The sequence below is a fragment of the Mus musculus genome, chromosome 10 (assembly GCF_000001635.26).
Source record: "Mus musculus strain C57BL/6J chromosome 10, GRCm38.p6 C57BL/6J".
In the NCBI taxonomy this organism is placed as follows: Eukaryota; Metazoa; Chordata; class Mammalia; order Rodentia; family Muridae; genus Mus; species Mus musculus.
In genome coordinates, this window is record NC_000076.6 from 23906557 (window position 1) to 23923788 (window position 17232).

General features: G+C 39.7%; 1 protein-coding gene across 1 annotated transcript; it reads left to right on the forward strand.

Annotated features, from left to right (window-relative positions):
* The first annotated feature begins 13849 nt into the window (after positions 1–13849).
* Positions 13850–14848, forward strand: Taar1 (trace amine-associated receptor 1). The gene has a single exon (NM_053205.1). It carries the CDS (start codon positions 13850–13852, stop codon positions 14846–14848), a length of 999 nt encoding a protein of 332 aa, NP_444435.1.
* Positions 14849–17232: the final 2384 nt, after the last annotated feature.

The following is a 17232-nucleotide window of genomic DNA, read 5'->3' on the forward strand; positions in this document are numbered from 1 at the left end:
TGTGTGTGTGTGTGTGTGTGTGCACATGTACATGCTTACGTGCAGGTCAGAGATCATTGTTAGGTGTCTTCCTAGAACATTCTCCGTCTTGTTTTTTTTGAGGCAGGGTATCTCCTTTAACAGGAGCTTGATGAATCCTTTCTCCTGGCTGGAAAGCACGCTCTGCCTCTTCAGTGCTGAGATTGTAGGGACACCACCAGTCCTTGCTTTCCCCGTAAGTATCGCGTAGCCCATCCTCATCAGGCCCTCATGTGCTTCAGGTCCTCATGCTTCAGTAGCATTTGGCTGACAGAGCCGTCTCCCCTCTGGAAGAGTACACCCTTTTAATTTTCTGTTCTGAAATTGTTCTTTCTGGTGGAAGAGCCACATGGATAGCAAACATGGATATCATCTTGACTAGCTCTTTAGACAGCAAAACTTTCTAGAAACTTTGACACCATGCCAAAGCAAAGAGGGCCTGCTTGTCACTGTGGTGGCAAATTATCTGATACATAGTTGATGTTTGGGCAAAGTACATGTAGACATGTTAATTGACTAAACTTTGAATTGAGTTACGGAAATATAGTATCACAGATTAGGTGTTAATTTAATGAAATTTGTGGTAAACCAAATGGCATCTTTCTTTCCATTTATGGTAAAACTTTACTTTTTTTTTTTTAACCAAAACAATTAATTGAGGGTTTATTTGCTGTTACAATGTAAGTGAAAGTGAATCAAAGTCCCTGCTTTAATGTGCACTTAGTACTAGGGAGGAAGGTATTGTAAAAATTAATTATAAAAACACCATAATAAGAAAATAACCTGATAGTCTGGAATTAGCTTTTTTTCAAGAACACATGTAACAACAGAAAGATGTAACATTGCCTTCAAAGATTGCCATGGAAATATATTACATTACTTTTAGTGATTAGGACAATTTTGAGTACTATTTTGTAATAAAAATACCATTTTATCTCATCTGCTGTTAACATCGACTTCAAAAGAATATCCTACTTGACCAGTGTACTGGCTAGTTTTGTGTCAACTTGACACAGCTGGAGTTATCACAGAGAAAGGATCTTCAGTTGAGGAAATGCCTCCATGAGATCCAACTGTAAGGCATTTTCTCAATTAGTGATCAAGGGGGAAAGGCCCCTTGTGGGTGGGACCATCTCTGGGCTGGTAGTCTTGGTTCTATAAGAGAGCACGCTGAGCAAGCCAGGTGAGGCAAGCCAGTAAAGAACATCTCTCCATGGCCTCTGCATCAGTTCCTACTTCCTGACCTGCTTGAGTTCCAGTCCTGACTTCCTTTGGTGATGAACAGCAGTATGGAAGTATAAGCCAAATAAACCCTTTCCTCCCCAACTTGCTTCTTGGCCATGATGTTTGTGCAGGAATAGAAACCCTGACTAAGACAACCAGATATGGAGATGCACAGCTGGGCAGTGTGCAGAGAGGAGAAACTTTGGAGCACTCAGTCCTACATGGGATGTCTCCTTAAATCCCTTCCCCTCAGTGGTCAAGGAGCCCTGTGGATGAGGAGACAGGAAGATCGTAAGAGCCACAAGGGGTGGAGGACACCAAGAAAACAAGGCCTTCTGAACACAGCAGAACCGATGCACATATGAATTCTAGAGACTGTATCAGCATGTGAAGGGCCTTGTCTTAGTTAGAGTTTTACTCCTGTGAACAGACACCATGTTCAAGGTAAGTTTTTTTTTTTTTTTTTTCGAGACAGGGTTTCTCCGTGTAGCCCTGGCTGTCCTGGACCTCACTCTGTAGACCAGGCTGGCCTCGAACTCAGAAATCCACCTGCCTCTTCTTCCCAAGTGCTGGGATTAAATGTGTGCACCACCACTGCCTGGCTTCAAGGTAAGTCTTATAAAGGACAACATTTAATTGGGGCTGGCTTATAGGTTAAGAGGTTAGCTCCAGTATCATCAAGGCAGGAACATGGCAGCATCTAGGCAGGCAGACCTGCTGCAGGAGGAGCTGAGAGTTCTACATCTTCATCTGAAGGCTGCTAGCAGAATACTGACTTCTAGGCAGCTAGGAAAAGGGTCTTAAATCCACACCCATAGTGACACACCTACTCCAAGAAGGCCACACTTCCAAATAGAGCCACTTCCTAGACCAATCATAGTAAAACCACAGGCCTACACAGGTCTGAACTGGCACAGAGAAGTGACTTGAACACAACCCCTCATCTCTAACCCAGAAGCTATTTCTGCTTGACAAATGTTTGCAAAGGAAAACATAGTTTTTCCAGGGGAGTCTCATTGGGTGATAAATCACCCTTAAGGGTAGGCTCACTTCCAGATTGTCAACTTAATGGTATTTTGGGAGGATTTTTGTCTCTTAATTTTTTGATGCTTTGTCTGAGGGTTTTTTTTTTTTTTTTTACCTTGCAGGTTTATCATAAAATAAAACTGAATAATATTTCCAAATAGCAATAGCTTCATGATAGAAAGCTACTTGAAAACCCAACAAAATGTATCTACCACTTGGATAGCTACTTTTAAAGTCAAAGCAAAGAGATACTGGGATACTTTTCAGAAGACCACAGTGGGCTTCTTGACAGTGTGGTTTAGAAATGACCATTGGCGTGTGTCCTGTTTGAAGAAGAATTCAGCTGTGGACAGTACTGGGTCCACTCTACAATATCACAGAGTTGAAATCTGTTAACCAAAACCTTTCTCTGACCAGCCCAAACCTGTACTGGCTGGGATGTTTTCTCAAGTATTGAACACATTATGTTTTCCTTATGTTATTTAATGGCAAATAGCACTGGGCATGGTCATCCTCACCATGTTGAATATCCAAGGCCTCGGACAACATTATCTCCGTGTGAAAATAAGAGCTCACACATGGAGAGAAGTGTGTGAAAATCCAAAGAAAAGGTCTCACCACCTTTTTAATAGTTTATAACATTTGTATATTCTTGTGTGGAGTTAGCATTTTCACATATAATGCATCAGACTCTACTGTCATTTTCTTGGTCATTTTCACAATGTCAGGTGTGGGTTGCATGTAATGAACTGGCCTTAAATCCTATTTTAAAAAGTGATTGGGTTAGGGTTAGGGTTAGGGTTAGGGTTAGGGTTAGGGTTAAGTTAGGATTAGAGTTAGGGATAGAGTTAGGGTTAGGATAAGATTCCCATATACTTTTTCCAGTCTTATACAAGGATGTCCTGCAGGCTGGTTTCTGTTTTTTTTCTCAGGTTTTGTGTCTGGGTTAAATTGAATATTACCTTTCTCTTCTGATAATATACTGAGAGCCTTCTAGCACTTTGAACACTAGTTAGAAGGGTTAAAGCTTCAGGTTCAATGTTTCCTTGCTCGATGAACTGAGTTGGTGTTGTTTGTTGTTTTGTTAGTGACAACCAGTCTGATTGGAGCAATATGGGATCCTAACATAGTTTTAGTTCACATTTTCCCCTAAGACCGTCTCATGTTCAAGTTGTTTTCATTGTTTTATTCTCTGAACCCCTCAGTCTGTCTAGTGTTACTTCCTTCCTCACTTTCCTTCCCTGCAATGTGTTCAAAACATTTATTCACCTGACTACCTCTTTTTGTGGTCCAGATCTGTTTGAAGCAGGTCATGATGATATAACCTTTAGCCCTGGCCCATACACAGCCATCACACTTCCTTTTGGTGACTGCTAACCTGTCTTCTGAGATTACTAAATGCTCTCCACACTTCTCTGACAAATCAGGAACCTTAATCTTATGCACTGGAGAGTCTTATTCTCATTTTTCTTACAGTTTTTTTTTTTTCAGAACAAAATGTGAATGAAATGAATTAAAGCAACTAATAATAGCTCCCTTCACTTAACTTTCATTTACTCAGTCCATTTTAGTAAAATTTCTATTATTTAAGAGGGTGTGTGAGACCATAGTAACTGTAACCCCCCCACCCCATATGGAGCCTAGACTAGCCTCAAATTTTATATGTAGCCAAGAATAAGTTGAATTTCTGATTTTCCTGTCTCGCTTCCCAAGCAATAAATTACAGCCATGAACTACCAAGGACAGTTTTGTGAAGATCTAAGGATAGAGCTTCCTGCATGCCAGGTGGACACACTGGTGAATAACCCGTGCAAACACCACAGTGTCGTTTCAATTATCTACTGCTGAACACAGATAACTGCTTCTTAGTTTATCTCACAGTAGGAGAGTTATAGGATATTGGGAAAGCCATTTAAGGTCTCCCTACTTCCTATAATCTGTAGAGAAGTGAAAATTTCCAAGAAATATAACCAAAAGTTCCTCCTGAGAACCTATTTGAATTCCAGCACCGACAAAATGGCTCACCCTTTTTCGGAAACCCCCATCTCTGGGGATCCATCGCCTTCTTCTGGCTTCTTCAGGCACTGCACACACGTGGTACACAAACATACGTGTAGGCCAAATACCCATAGATATAAAATGAAATCACACTTAAAGGGCGGGGATATACTTTTCACCCCCAATGAAGCAGAGACAAGGTGTGAATTTTAAGAGCTTAAAGAGCTGGCAGTAAAATTCAGTCATTCCTAGCATCACATGCTTCCCACGTAACAGTCTCGAGCGGACGAGAAGCCCCGCTTAGAGCTGTTCTGGTTAGCTCCCGTCCAGGCAGGTGCTCCATGACTGACAAGGGGATCCATCTGGAAATTGTGTATGTAAGGAATGAAATAAGGCCATAGGTAAATGTTTGTGACCATATAACCGCAAAGAAATGCAAGGCATGGTGGTTCACACACTGGGGAGGCAGAGGCAGGTGGATCTCTATGAGTTTGAGGCCAGCCTGCTCTAAAGTCCAAGACAGCCAGGGCTACACAGAGAAACCCTGTTTTAAAAAGCAAACAAACACACCCCTTACAAAAGCTAAGAAACAAACTAAAGCAGAAAAAGAATAGAACAGCAAATACCAGAGAAGATTAAACAGAGCAGAATCATTTTCCTAAAGTCTCCGCTCCCTCACATGTTTGCTTTTTACCTTTATCTTTACCTTTTGGGTTAGGATATAAAAAAGCTTTCTTTTTAGCTATTAATATTAATATTAATATTATTATTATTATTACATAAGAACCGTATCTTTGTTGCATTTTCTAACTGTAAGATATTTTAGGTTTCAGTTTATTCTATGTACCTAACATCTGTTCCTATAATGAATATGTTTCTGAATACCGGCTGTTTCCTTTGTACCGGTGTGTAATAGAGAAGTCCTTTGCTTTCAGATCAATCAACAATTAAGGCAGGCAAAATAGATATGTGTTTTCATTTATATTCTGTTAACACTGATGGCTGTGATTATGGGTGGCCCATCCCTGGGGTTATTTTTAAAGTCGTGGTAATATTTACCCTGGCTATTTAGCTTGCTCACAGCGCACTTCCGGATGGTGGTTAAGAAATCAAGCACCTTCCTGCTATACTGATAACTCGCAGGTACCTTGTTTCAGAAAGATTTATTATCATCTTATCTGTTTCAGATTTTAATATTCGTGGCATTCTGTGTGTGCTGGCTATCTACCGTCATAAACTGGTAGCGGGCTCTTGTCAGTAGCACGTGGACAAGAGGCAGAGAAAGGCAACCTGGTCCCCAAGGCAGGATTTCTGCTGTGGGCTCCAGCATGGGCTCTGCCCATTCTTCACCTAGAAGATAGGTCTGCAGATAATCAGCTGCTGAAGCAGACCCTGCAGACCCTCCCTCCGTCCTGAGCTGTGGAGAGAATTTGTGGAGAGCATGACAAAGGTAATGAGACCCATCGGTGGCTCCGTGCTTACTCGGAAACTAAAATGTAGCATTATCTAGTGCATTGATAAACAAGATTGCTATAATTTAATTATGTAACAGTTGCTTTAGTAGAAGAAGGATGCTTTAAAAATTATTTTTCAACAATGTGCTCCACGCGGGACCTTGCATCTACAGAAAGCTAGGAAACCCTGAGAATTGAAACACTTGGCAGCTCTTGTAAGTCAGTGCATTCCGTGTGATAGCTTTGCTAGTTTGAACTTATTCGGATATTTTCACAGATTATTTTTAGACATTTTGAAATTATAATATATCTTATCATCACCCTATACTAAACTGTGGAACTAAATTATTAAAGTATTAATTGGGGCATTTATAATGCTAATATAATTTTGAGAGAAAATGTTGGCATATTTTCAAATTACCTCAAGTGTGTGTGTACTAGTTAAAAAATCTTTCCCCACAGAAGTATCAGCTGACACCCATTTATGAACCTCATGTATGTTAGAGTAGCAGAAGCTAAGCCGCTATACTCTAGGGGGAGTGTTCTTAATCTTTTTCTGTTGGTCTCTATTGATAGTGATGACTCTAGTGAGTTTTGCCACCTCTCCTGCTCTGTGTGATGGGATGGTTGGCTTCTGGTCATGTTTCTTCTCTGGCATGATGACTTCAGCTGCATCCCCTGCCCCTTGTTTCTTTCCTCCTTCAAAAATATTGTCAGAAATAGTCTCGTTATTAGAAGAAAGGATACAGGGTGAAATACAGAGCTGTAAAATATTTTAGAATAGAGTAATTATTAGATCCATAACTAATTTTATTTGCAAATTTGTCTAGTGGTAAGCAAGACATGAGTTGAGCTGAGAATCTTAGCAAAAGTGTGATTTAAATATAGAGGAAAAAGGACAAAAGCTTCATGAACAGAAGTGTCCAGGCAAAAGAAACAGGTCATTGGAGTGTGTTAATAACAAGTCCTCAGCAGTATATTTTAGACTATTCAATATCTTTTACTGGATACGGTAGTAAAGAATTCATAGAAGGAACCCTGAATTCGAAAAAGAAGAAAGAGTAACTGATGGCCTAGGGAAATCTATGGCTAAGTTTTGTGTTAGTGCCTCTCTTGCTATGGTTTTATCTGTTCAGTTTCAATTTCACTATCCCGAAGAAAACAGTACTGTGAACTTAGATTATACAACTCAATGACTATTTTCATGCTTACGTAAAAAAGCATATTAAATATGTTTGTATAAAATACTATAAATGAACTTAGCCTATGAGGTTTTGAAATACCCTATTAACCTTAATAATAACCCTAATGAAAATGTTACAATGTTTCTTTTCTTTATTTTAAAAAATATCATTCCACTTTTAGATAAAAGAACTAGGTCTTTGTACTTAACATTTTATTGAATATGCACCATATATATATCTAATGATACATATTTGAAATAAAGTTAGACTGTTTCAGATACTTTTGTTGGTTTAAGAACTGTTACAATGAACATTTCCTGAGTTACAATATAAACATTTTAAACTTTAAAATAATAGCAATAAAACCAAGTGTTGGGTGCATTAGTTCTTAGATCAAAGCAGGAGAATGCCAAATTCAAGACCAGACTGGACATAGTGAAACCTGTCACAAACAGCATCTCACAGTCCAGTGGTGAGAGAGATTGAACTGCAGTTTCCAGTGGTGAGATTGACCTGCAGTTTCTTGAATCCAGTGACTTATGAATTGCACATCTTCCTGACATCTCACTTTTATCTTCTTCACTCCTGTGGCTTCTTCCTTTCTGGGGCATATCAAAACAGTTCAAAAAGTAAGTTCTAGGTTAACATTAAGGTTTCCTTAAAGTAATGAATTGACTTATTCATTGTTTCATTTATTGAGATAGAATATCATGTGGCGGAGACTGACTTGGAACTCCCTATGTGGGCTAACCTCAATCCTTTGGCTTTCCTTTCCTAACCACTTCAATTTTAGGCATCACTAGATTAAAAGAAATAGCTACATTTTAAGTTTTTCAATGCTCAGAATTGAAGTCACCCATGCTAGTTAAGTGCTTTTAATACTAAGCTACATTAGTAGCTTCAAAGTTTTTTTTTCAGTTAAAAATCCGTATGCTATGCAAAGATAATGCTCTTTAATTTAAAATAAATATTGTAGTCTGTGTGTGTATCTGCTGTGGTGTGAGTGTGAAGGTCAGTAAGCAGCTTTGCAGAGTTGGTTTTCTCCTTCCACCTCCAGGGGTTTCAGGGGTTGATCTTAGGTCAGCATGGCAGGAGTTTTACCCACTGAAGCTTCCCTGCACCCTTGAGATTCTTTTCCAGGCTGGCCTTGAACTCACAGAGCTCTACCTGCCTCTGCCTCCTGATTTAAGGCATGTACCACCACACCCTGCAATTCTTATTTACAATCAAACTTAGTTCAGAAAATATTACTCTCTACTATTGCTTTTATTCTTCCTGCCTTACTTAACATTTAAGTGCTTTTGTAAAATTAATTTTTTATCGGAATTTTTTTATATTGAGTTTTTCCTGGAGTCTTTGTGGAGGTATTTTCTTTTTCCTTTATATAGAAATTGTTTTGGCTGAATACAGGGCTGCTGGATTGTCATTCACTATCTTGGATTTTTAGATTATCCCAAACTATAGCTCTGTTAGCGACAGCCTGATACTTTTCCTCTCAGTTTCATCATCCCCACCTTTTCTCCCTGCCTGCCTTCTGTCCACTCCCGCCCAGGGCCTCCCAGTTGCTAGGCTTGCTCAGACACTCAGGAGTGGGCTAAGATCTAGGAACGGAGAAGGACACAGGAAAATGGTATTTGAAGAGAGTGCAAGTAGTCAGAGGGAGATATGACATTTTATTTACAGGCACAGAGTCTCCTGGACAGGCTGGTGAAGGTGAACTCTGATTCAAAGACCGTGTGAGGGGTATCCACCAGAGAAGACCGCTGGGACCAGGGCTTAAGTCTTTATTAGCAGGTCGGTGTCTACACTGGGTGTTTGGGATCCCAGTGTAGTCCCGAGCCTTTCTTTGAGCCTTTAAGCACAAAAAAAAACCAAAAAACTAGTTTCAGGGTTGACATACTTCAGTTACCAAGAACAGTTAGCCAGAAGTGGAACTATAAAAGCCAAATAGTAAGGTTAATACATTTGGAAACTTTCCCAGGCCTTTGATGGATTAGGTCTGTGTTTTAGTTTTGGCAGCCAGTGCTATGTGCTGAGTTTGGCAGCCTGAGTGATGTGTCTATCATGGAGTCCATCATGCTAAGGTGTCAGGGTCTACTAAAGTCTGTGGGGCTGTTACAAGGCCATATTCATGTAAAACCTACACAAACGTGCCATTCTATAAAAGACGGTTACATAACAGGTATATCATGATTTACTTTCGGGTTCTCTAGATATCTGGTGTCAGTCATTTTGTGCTGACTCATGGTGGTCCTGAAAAAGTATAACGTAAAAGCAAAATTCTAGGCCTTTAGGCCCAGGCTTGAGAATGTGACCTCTGTGACTCAATGCTCCAAGGTATGCTAATCATAAAACAGATAGCGACATTCCTCCACCCACCCTCTTCCTGGGTTCAAGGAGTGTTCATTTGAAGAAAGTCGCCCTGACCCACCCTGACCTTTGCTGGAACCCGCTATGCAAATGTGCTATTGTTAGGGGCTCTTAGAAACTGTCTTGAAAAATAACCCGCACAATTACCAGGTATTCCTTGTGACTCTTGTGACTTTGCACTTCCTTGTGACTCTTAACTGGTATTTTTGGTATTTTCCAACAATGCCCTTCACACCCCCTTGAGTTGTGGTTTCTTCCTTTAAATACCCCCTTACCCAGCTACGTGGGGCGCCATGGTCCTCTACCCCTGTGTGGTGTATGACCGTGGGCCCAAGAGTGCTCTTGAAATAAAAAGTCCTCTTGCAGTTTGCAGCAAGACCGTTTCTCGTGAGTGATTTGGGGTGTCGCCTCTCCTGAGTCAGAACGTGGGGGAGTCTTCACGTTGTGGGTCTTTCAGTCCCCACTCTTACATCCAGCCTTAGCCATTTTGATCCATTCCAGATTCCTGTATCAGAGCCATGTTCTTCTCTAAGATGCCTGTCACTCACCGGCATTCGGCAACCTTCATCGTTGTTGGTTTGTAAACAAGTGTGGGGATGCTCTTTGACATTTTCATTTCTATAATGTTTAGTACGTTCACTGTCCATCAGATCAGTATGATATTTAGTCACGATTTCATTATTCGCTTTTGTACTTTCCTGGAGAAATTAAAACACCACATACCATTTCTTTAGACCATTCACATTTATCTTCTTAGTTAGTGTGCTTTATCTGTTTTTGGCTTTAGATTTTCATTTCTCTGTCTCCACAGTCCTTTCTTATTTGACTTGGCTTCTGTCTGCTGTCATTCCACATTGCTAATGGTGTTTTAATGTTTCTTGGCAACACATCTCAGGAGCACGGGATTTGGAGCATCTCTAAGATTCTGCTATCGGGGTCTCTTCAGTAGATTCTCTTTCACTGACAAAGCTTACTGTCAGTGCTTGAGAGCTCACTCCACACTTGGTTGTTACACATGCAGCTCTCCCGTAATTGCATTTGTATTTTAAGGCAGAACTTGTTGCAATTATTGAAACACAATTCTCTTTGATTTGCATAGAATTAATTATTTGGTTTTGTTTAGAACCCAGTTCTCAACATCTTAATTTTCCTGTCTTCTTCAAGCAATAAAGGACACATAGGTGTTGTATCTTGTGATTCCTTGATTCTGAGAGACATCTTTCACACTTACACAAAGACATTTCTTTGTTCTTTGTTAAATATTCTTACATTTAACATTCTCTTGTTTTAAACAAGTTCCTTGTAGCTCTCTATGTTGTTTCTTATTAAATGAAAGGCTCAGCATTCCTGAGACATTTAAGGCTATGTGACTCTGGGAAAACACATTAATTAAGGACTGCAACTGTTTGGAGAAATGTCAAGTAACATCGACCCTACTGGAAAGTCCAGTTCTGGGTTGTATGAGCTGCTGATGTGAGTCCCTACTAGCCGTCTGTTCTAGTTAGGGTTTCTACTGCTCTGATGAAGCACCATGACCAAAGAACTTGGGGAGGAAAGGGTTTAATTGACTTACATTTCCACAGCAGTGCTAATCATCATCAAAGGGGATGTTAGGTCGTAACTCACACTGGGCAGGGACCTGGAGGCAAGAGCTGATGAAGATCCCATGGAAGAGTGCTACTTGCCTAGTCCTAGATTCTCATGGGTACTGATTGTTCAATAACTATCTCCGCCTTTACACATTTGACGTTAAGTTTGAGAACAATACGATTTGTTGGTCCACAGAATTTTATAACTCATCTAAGACCAATAAATAATCATAAAACAATAGCCTTTGCATTAAGGCAAAGTTTAGTTGCAATTTTAGGTCCACATTATTTTAAAAGAAGTCTACTCACCTCTAAAAATTAGACTATCATCGCTCTCATCTGCTGGAAGTGAGGAATAGCCACGGAAGACTCCAGTGTAAGCCAAGTGCATTCTGGGATCTGAACTCCAGGCTGTGCTTTAACCACTGAGCTATCTCCCAGGTGCAGTTTATGATGAATTTCCCTACTTGATTACAGAGAACAGCACTCTCCTCTGCTCCATACCACCTGTTAACTATGTCTTATATATAGTTCCTTCATGATCTTCACCTTCTATGAAGAATGGTGAACAGGGAACCAATCCACTCTTTTCTTAGCTTAGATGCACACATCAAGAGTCAGGAATAAAGCAAAAGCGAGTTCAGTTTGATAAATGCACAACTTTGGAGAAAGCTTTCCTTTCAGCCTCCGAAGTCTTAAAGATGAGCAGAGTTGTCGTCCCCCAAATGATCATACCTGGATTTTGGAAGTTTTATTTGTATTCTGACTAGTGAAAAATTCCACAAATCTATCATAGCTTCCTTAGATTTCACCTCTAAGGCTGTGAAATTTCACAAAAACTCTACTTGAATGGTAATGAAAAAAGTCACCTAGTTTGCATAAACCACAGAAGTTCTTGCGTGTAGTCTTCTCTGTTGCCCTCTCTCTGAGCACAGGAAGACCGTGATAGCCCAGCCACATGAAAATAGATCTCAGAACAGAAAGAATGAGAGGCTTAATGACTCCATAAGAAGTTGATCAATGGATGCAGCATGATTTCACCATGAATATGGTCTTAATAGAAAACAGGGGCAGGTATGGGACATCACTGTACAGCTTCCCTGAACCTCTAAGCCCTGAGTGGGTCCCATGGCTGCTTGGGATTGGTTCTGAGAACATATTTTTTTGTTATTACTCTTTTTATAGTACGTCAATATTTTGGGAAAATATAATTAACATATGGGTTCTTCCATAATAATGCTGTTTCCTTGGTTGGTATCCTTGTAAGGATACTAGAAAATACCATGGAAACCAGCTGGGAAAATGTCATTAGCATCTGACAAGTGGCTTGGATCAGAATGGCTATCAGTAGAAATAAAAAGTGGTCTAGTCTTAGATATATTTTCCATGAAGAGCCAAGATAATTTTTTATTAGGTAGATATTTTTAGCATGAGAAAAAAAGAATTTCATCAAGATTTTGGATTGAGGAATGCTATTATAATATTATTATTGTTGTTGTTAGTGCGGGCATACATGCTCTGTCTCAGTCTCTCTCTCTCTTTCTGTGTGTGTGTTTGTGTATGTGTGTGTATATGTGTATGTGTGTGTATATGTGTATGTGTGTGTGTGTATGTGTGTGCATATGTGTGTGTATGTGCATGTGTATGTGTGTGTATGTGTGCATACATATGTGTGCATGTGTGTATGTATGTGGGCATGTGTATGTGTGTGCATATGTGTGTGTGCATGTGTATGTGTGTGCATATGTGTGTGCATATGTGTGTGTGTGCATGTGTATGTGTGTGTGTGTATGTGCATGTGTATATGTGTGTAGTATGTGTGTGTGTGTGTATGTGCATGTGTATATGTGTGTAGTATGTGTGTGTGTGTGTATGTGTGTGTGTGATGGAAAATACATCCAGTTAAAATAACCTTGGGAGTATTCTCTCCTTTTACTTCCTGGCTTCTGGAATCAAATTCCAATAATCAGTCTAGCATGAAAAGCATTTTTATCCTTTCATCTAGGATCCGGATCAAGTACTCTCAAACTGGAGCTCATACTTCCAAGACATTCAGGTCAGAGAAAGAGTAAGATTTGGGCAAATGATGAAGAAGAGACAGCCTGACCTAGACATTAAGAGTGATATCTTCCAGCAAGCAGGAAGCTACTCTGGTGTTTTGAGGGAAGATGAAGGCAGATGCTTGTTTTATACTTGTTGGCTTGCAGATTACACACGCTCATGAGAAGCTGTCTGAAGAGAAGGTGCAGAAGGGAACTGGGGCTTGTGGGAGGGGGAGGACAGATGAGCAGCTGGGACCGAAGGCATCAGCTTGTCAGGTGCCAGACTTGTAAGGGGTGCTGACTCAGGAGCCAGAGGAAGGATCTATCTGAAAAAAATGACGAGATCCCAGACAAAACGTAGTTGGAAGACTGACCACTGAGTTTGGTAATACAATAGTAAGTTGGCTAAGAATGACGTTGATAGAGTATTGATGGAAAAATGTCTCCCAGGAAACACTTAAAGGCTTTTTTAAATCTACCTTCTGCTCAGGTAACTCTGACATGTAGATTCTGTCTTCCTTCAGACAAAGTCTATTCCCTTGATGGAAATACAGAATTGTCATCACTTGACTCTCTTTGGCTTATGAACATGGAGATTTTATGTGCTGACTTTATTTTATGCTGAGCTTTATATTTTAGCAGAATGTCCAGCTCCAACTAGGTATTAAACATGGTTTAAACTGAAGCATTACACGGACCTTGTAAGTCAAATTTCCAAAGCAGATACTCTTCACCAAGAATGTGGAAATATGGTATAAAAGACTGAGTTAGTTGCTGACTGGTTCCTCATTTTTCTTCTCCTTTTCTCTCCTCTCAGATTTCAGGGACAGGTACGTGTCCATAAAAATAGAAGAAGGTGGAATTCTAACCTGACTATGAGTTCTGGAGAAGCATTGCTCAACAGCCAGAGGGAAAGCCCAGCCTGTGTCTAGTTCTCTGCAGTGATGCATCTTTGCCACGCTATCACAAACATTTCCCACAGAAACAGCGACTGGTCAAGAGAAGTCCAAGCTTCCCTGTACAGCTTAATGTCACTCATAATCCTGGCCACTCTGGTTGGCAACTTAATAGTAATAATTTCCATATCCCATTTCAAGCAACTTCATACACCCACCAACTGGCTCCTTCACTCCATGGCCATTGTCGACTTTCTGCTGGGCTGTCTGATAATGCCCTGCAGCATGGTGAGAACTGTTGAGCGCTGTTGGTATTTTGGGGAAATCCTCTGTAAAGTTCACACCAGCACCGATATCATGCTGAGCTCCGCCTCCATTTTCCACTTAGCTTTCATTTCCATTGACCGCTACTGTGCTGTGTGTGACCCTTTGAGATACAAAGCCAAGATCAATATCTCCACTATTCTTGTGATGATCCTCGTTAGTTGGAGCCTTCCTGCTGTTTATGCATTTGGGATGATCTTCCTGGAACTGAACTTAAAAGGAGTGGAAGAGCTGTATCGCAGTCAGGTCAGCGACCTGGGCGGCTGTTCTCCCTTCTTTAGTAAAGTATCTGGGGTACTGGCGTTCATGACTTCCTTCTATATACCTGGATCTGTTATGTTATTTGTTTACTATAGGATATATTTCATAGCTAAAGGACAAGCAAGGTCAATCAATCGTACGAATGTTCAAGTTGGATTGGAAGGGAAAAGCCAAGCACCACAAAGCAAGGAAACAAAAGCCGCGAAGACCTTAGGGATCATGGTGGGCGTTTTCCTCGTATGCTGGTGCCCGTTCTTTCTCTGCACGGTCCTGGACCCTTTCCTGGGCTATGTTATCCCACCCTCTCTGAATGACGCACTGTATTGGTTTGGGTACTTGAATTCTGCCCTCAATCCGATGGTTTATGCCTTTTTCTATCCCTGGTTCAGAAGAGCCTTGAAGATGGTTCTCCTTGGTAAAATTTTCCAAAAAGATTCATCTAGGTCTAAGCTATTTTTGTAACGCAATTCATGAAACCCATGTATTTTACAGTTTTTAAAAGCAGTTGGTGATTGGGGGCTGAAGAGATGGCTCAGTGACTAAGAGCACTGACTGTTCTTCTAGAGGTCCTGAGTTCAATTCCCAGCAACCCCATGGTGGCTCACAACCATCTGTCATGGGATCTAATGCCCTCTTCTGCTGTGTCTGAAGATAGCTACAGTGTACTCATAAACATAAACTAAATAAAAAAAAAGTTGGTGATTATATTTATGAACATAGTGAGCCAACTATAGGCACAGATTTCATGGTTTTTTAACATCAGTTATTTGAGTTAAAATATATATGTAAGTTATACTTTGGTGTTTGTATATAATCTGTTACTTGACATAGAACAGATATGATCTCGGACATTATTGTTATGTAGGTTTAACTGTGGTAAATCTAGTATTAAGACTTACATGTAAAAAACTTTTTTCTGCCCTTAGATGATCTTTTGTGAGCTGATGGTAATTGTTCATTCAGAAATTGAAATCACAAGGCTGAATTTAGAGTGCAAATCAGAAGGAATTTGTCATATATGAGTGTGTATATATGTATGTATATGAATACCTATATGTTCATATATATGTATATACACATATATGTTATTTTTGTAATGCAATCCATGGAACCAATATATTTTAATGTTTTTAAAAAGTTTGTGATTAAATTTATGAAAATGGTAAGCCAACCATAGGTTTTCATATATCTATCTCTCTATATCTCTCTCTCTCTCTATCTATCTATCTATCTATCTATCCATGAAAACAGGGGCAGAAATAGTGGTTTCCAAAAATATAACCTAAAAGGATGTAGGGAAATATAAATTATATTCATTAATTTGAAATTAAGGTATTTCTCAAATAGATCTTACAGAATTAGTTTCAAGTTAACTATCACTAGAAATTTGGATTTATTTAATGACAATGACATTTTCATGACCAAATTCATGACAAAGAAAGATAGCCAACTAAAATTAAGATAGCCAATTAAAATGTACATTCCATTGTCTGTTCATAAACCTGAAGATCTTCTAAGGAGGTAGTAAATTCTTCCATCCCCAGATACAGTGGCTCAGATCTGCAATCTCAGTACTGATGGCAGAGGCAGGGGCAGGTGCAGGGGCGGGGGCGGGGGCGGGGGGTGGGGGCAGGGACAGGGGCAGGGGCAGGGGCAGAGAAATTGTCATTGAAGGCCAGTTAGGCAAACAGCAAGTTCCAGGTCAGGCAGGGTTACACCATAAAACTGTCTCAAAACAAACAAACTAGTAACAACTGCAAAATCCTGCCTTCTGTTGCAATCCATTTCAGGATTGGGTTGTCTTACTGATTGGGCTAGAGTTTGCTCTAGCACATTTTTAAAAACAGAATAGTTGGCCTTTGACAATATTACATTGTAATACAAGTCTAAGAAACTATTTTGAATTCCTTCACCCATGTGACCAATTTGTTCACCACTGCCCGACTCAAAATTTCAAAAAGGGAACATGCATTTTTGGAGAATCATCTATACTTTACAGTGAGTTTCTGTGGCTTTATTTATTTCAAGATCTTCCTTACAGATTATTTCCAGATGTTGTATAAATCTTTTAAAAACTGTGGTACTGATTCACATGAGAAAAAAGGCTCTAGAAATGAAGAGCCCAAGATCCAGAAATAACTGTCTGGGTTTATGAGCAGTTGTGTAGCTGTGTGATCAGAGGTTGATTATGTACAGTCTAAGGGGAGTAGCTGAGTGAAAAGGAAAAAGACTAGTTTTTAATGTAACCATTATTGCCACTATTATATATGTTATATAAACAAGGTTATGTATAAACAATAAAGTTTATATTATATTTTCACTTGTTTTGTTTCTTGTTTTATAATATATAGGCATATTAAACTTTACATTGTTTTAACTTTTTTTAAATAATTGCTATTATTTTTTTGAGACAGGGTCTTAGTATATAGCTTGACTAGCCCAGAAGTCTCTGTGAAGACTAGGATGGTCTCAGACTCAGAGAGATTTGCCTGCCCCTGCTGCCCAAGTGCTGAGATTTAAGTATTTAGTCATTAAGGTTTGTATATACATTATGTCTAGCCATTGAGGTTTTTATATTCACCACATCCAGATGTTAAGGTTTCTAGGCACACATCCATTTCTTACTCTATTAGTCAGAATTTCTAGAACAATACTGATATTAAGGATGGATCTTATTACTTGGGTTTTTATTAAGCCTCTATCAATCTATTTTTGAACAGGTTCATGAGTCACGTAATTCTACATGTTTTGCTTAGTCTCCAAGCCCTTACCACTTGTCTTTCTTTGTAGTCTCTGCTTTACTATTCGTGAGAGATAGCCAGCCCATGTGGCTAGACAGGAGGATT

Bases quoted from the DNA above. Each gene is read 5' to 3' on its own strand.
- Taar1 (NM_053205.1), top strand. From the start codon at position 13,850: ATGCATCTTTGCCACGCTATCACAAACATTTCCCACAGAAACAGCGAC.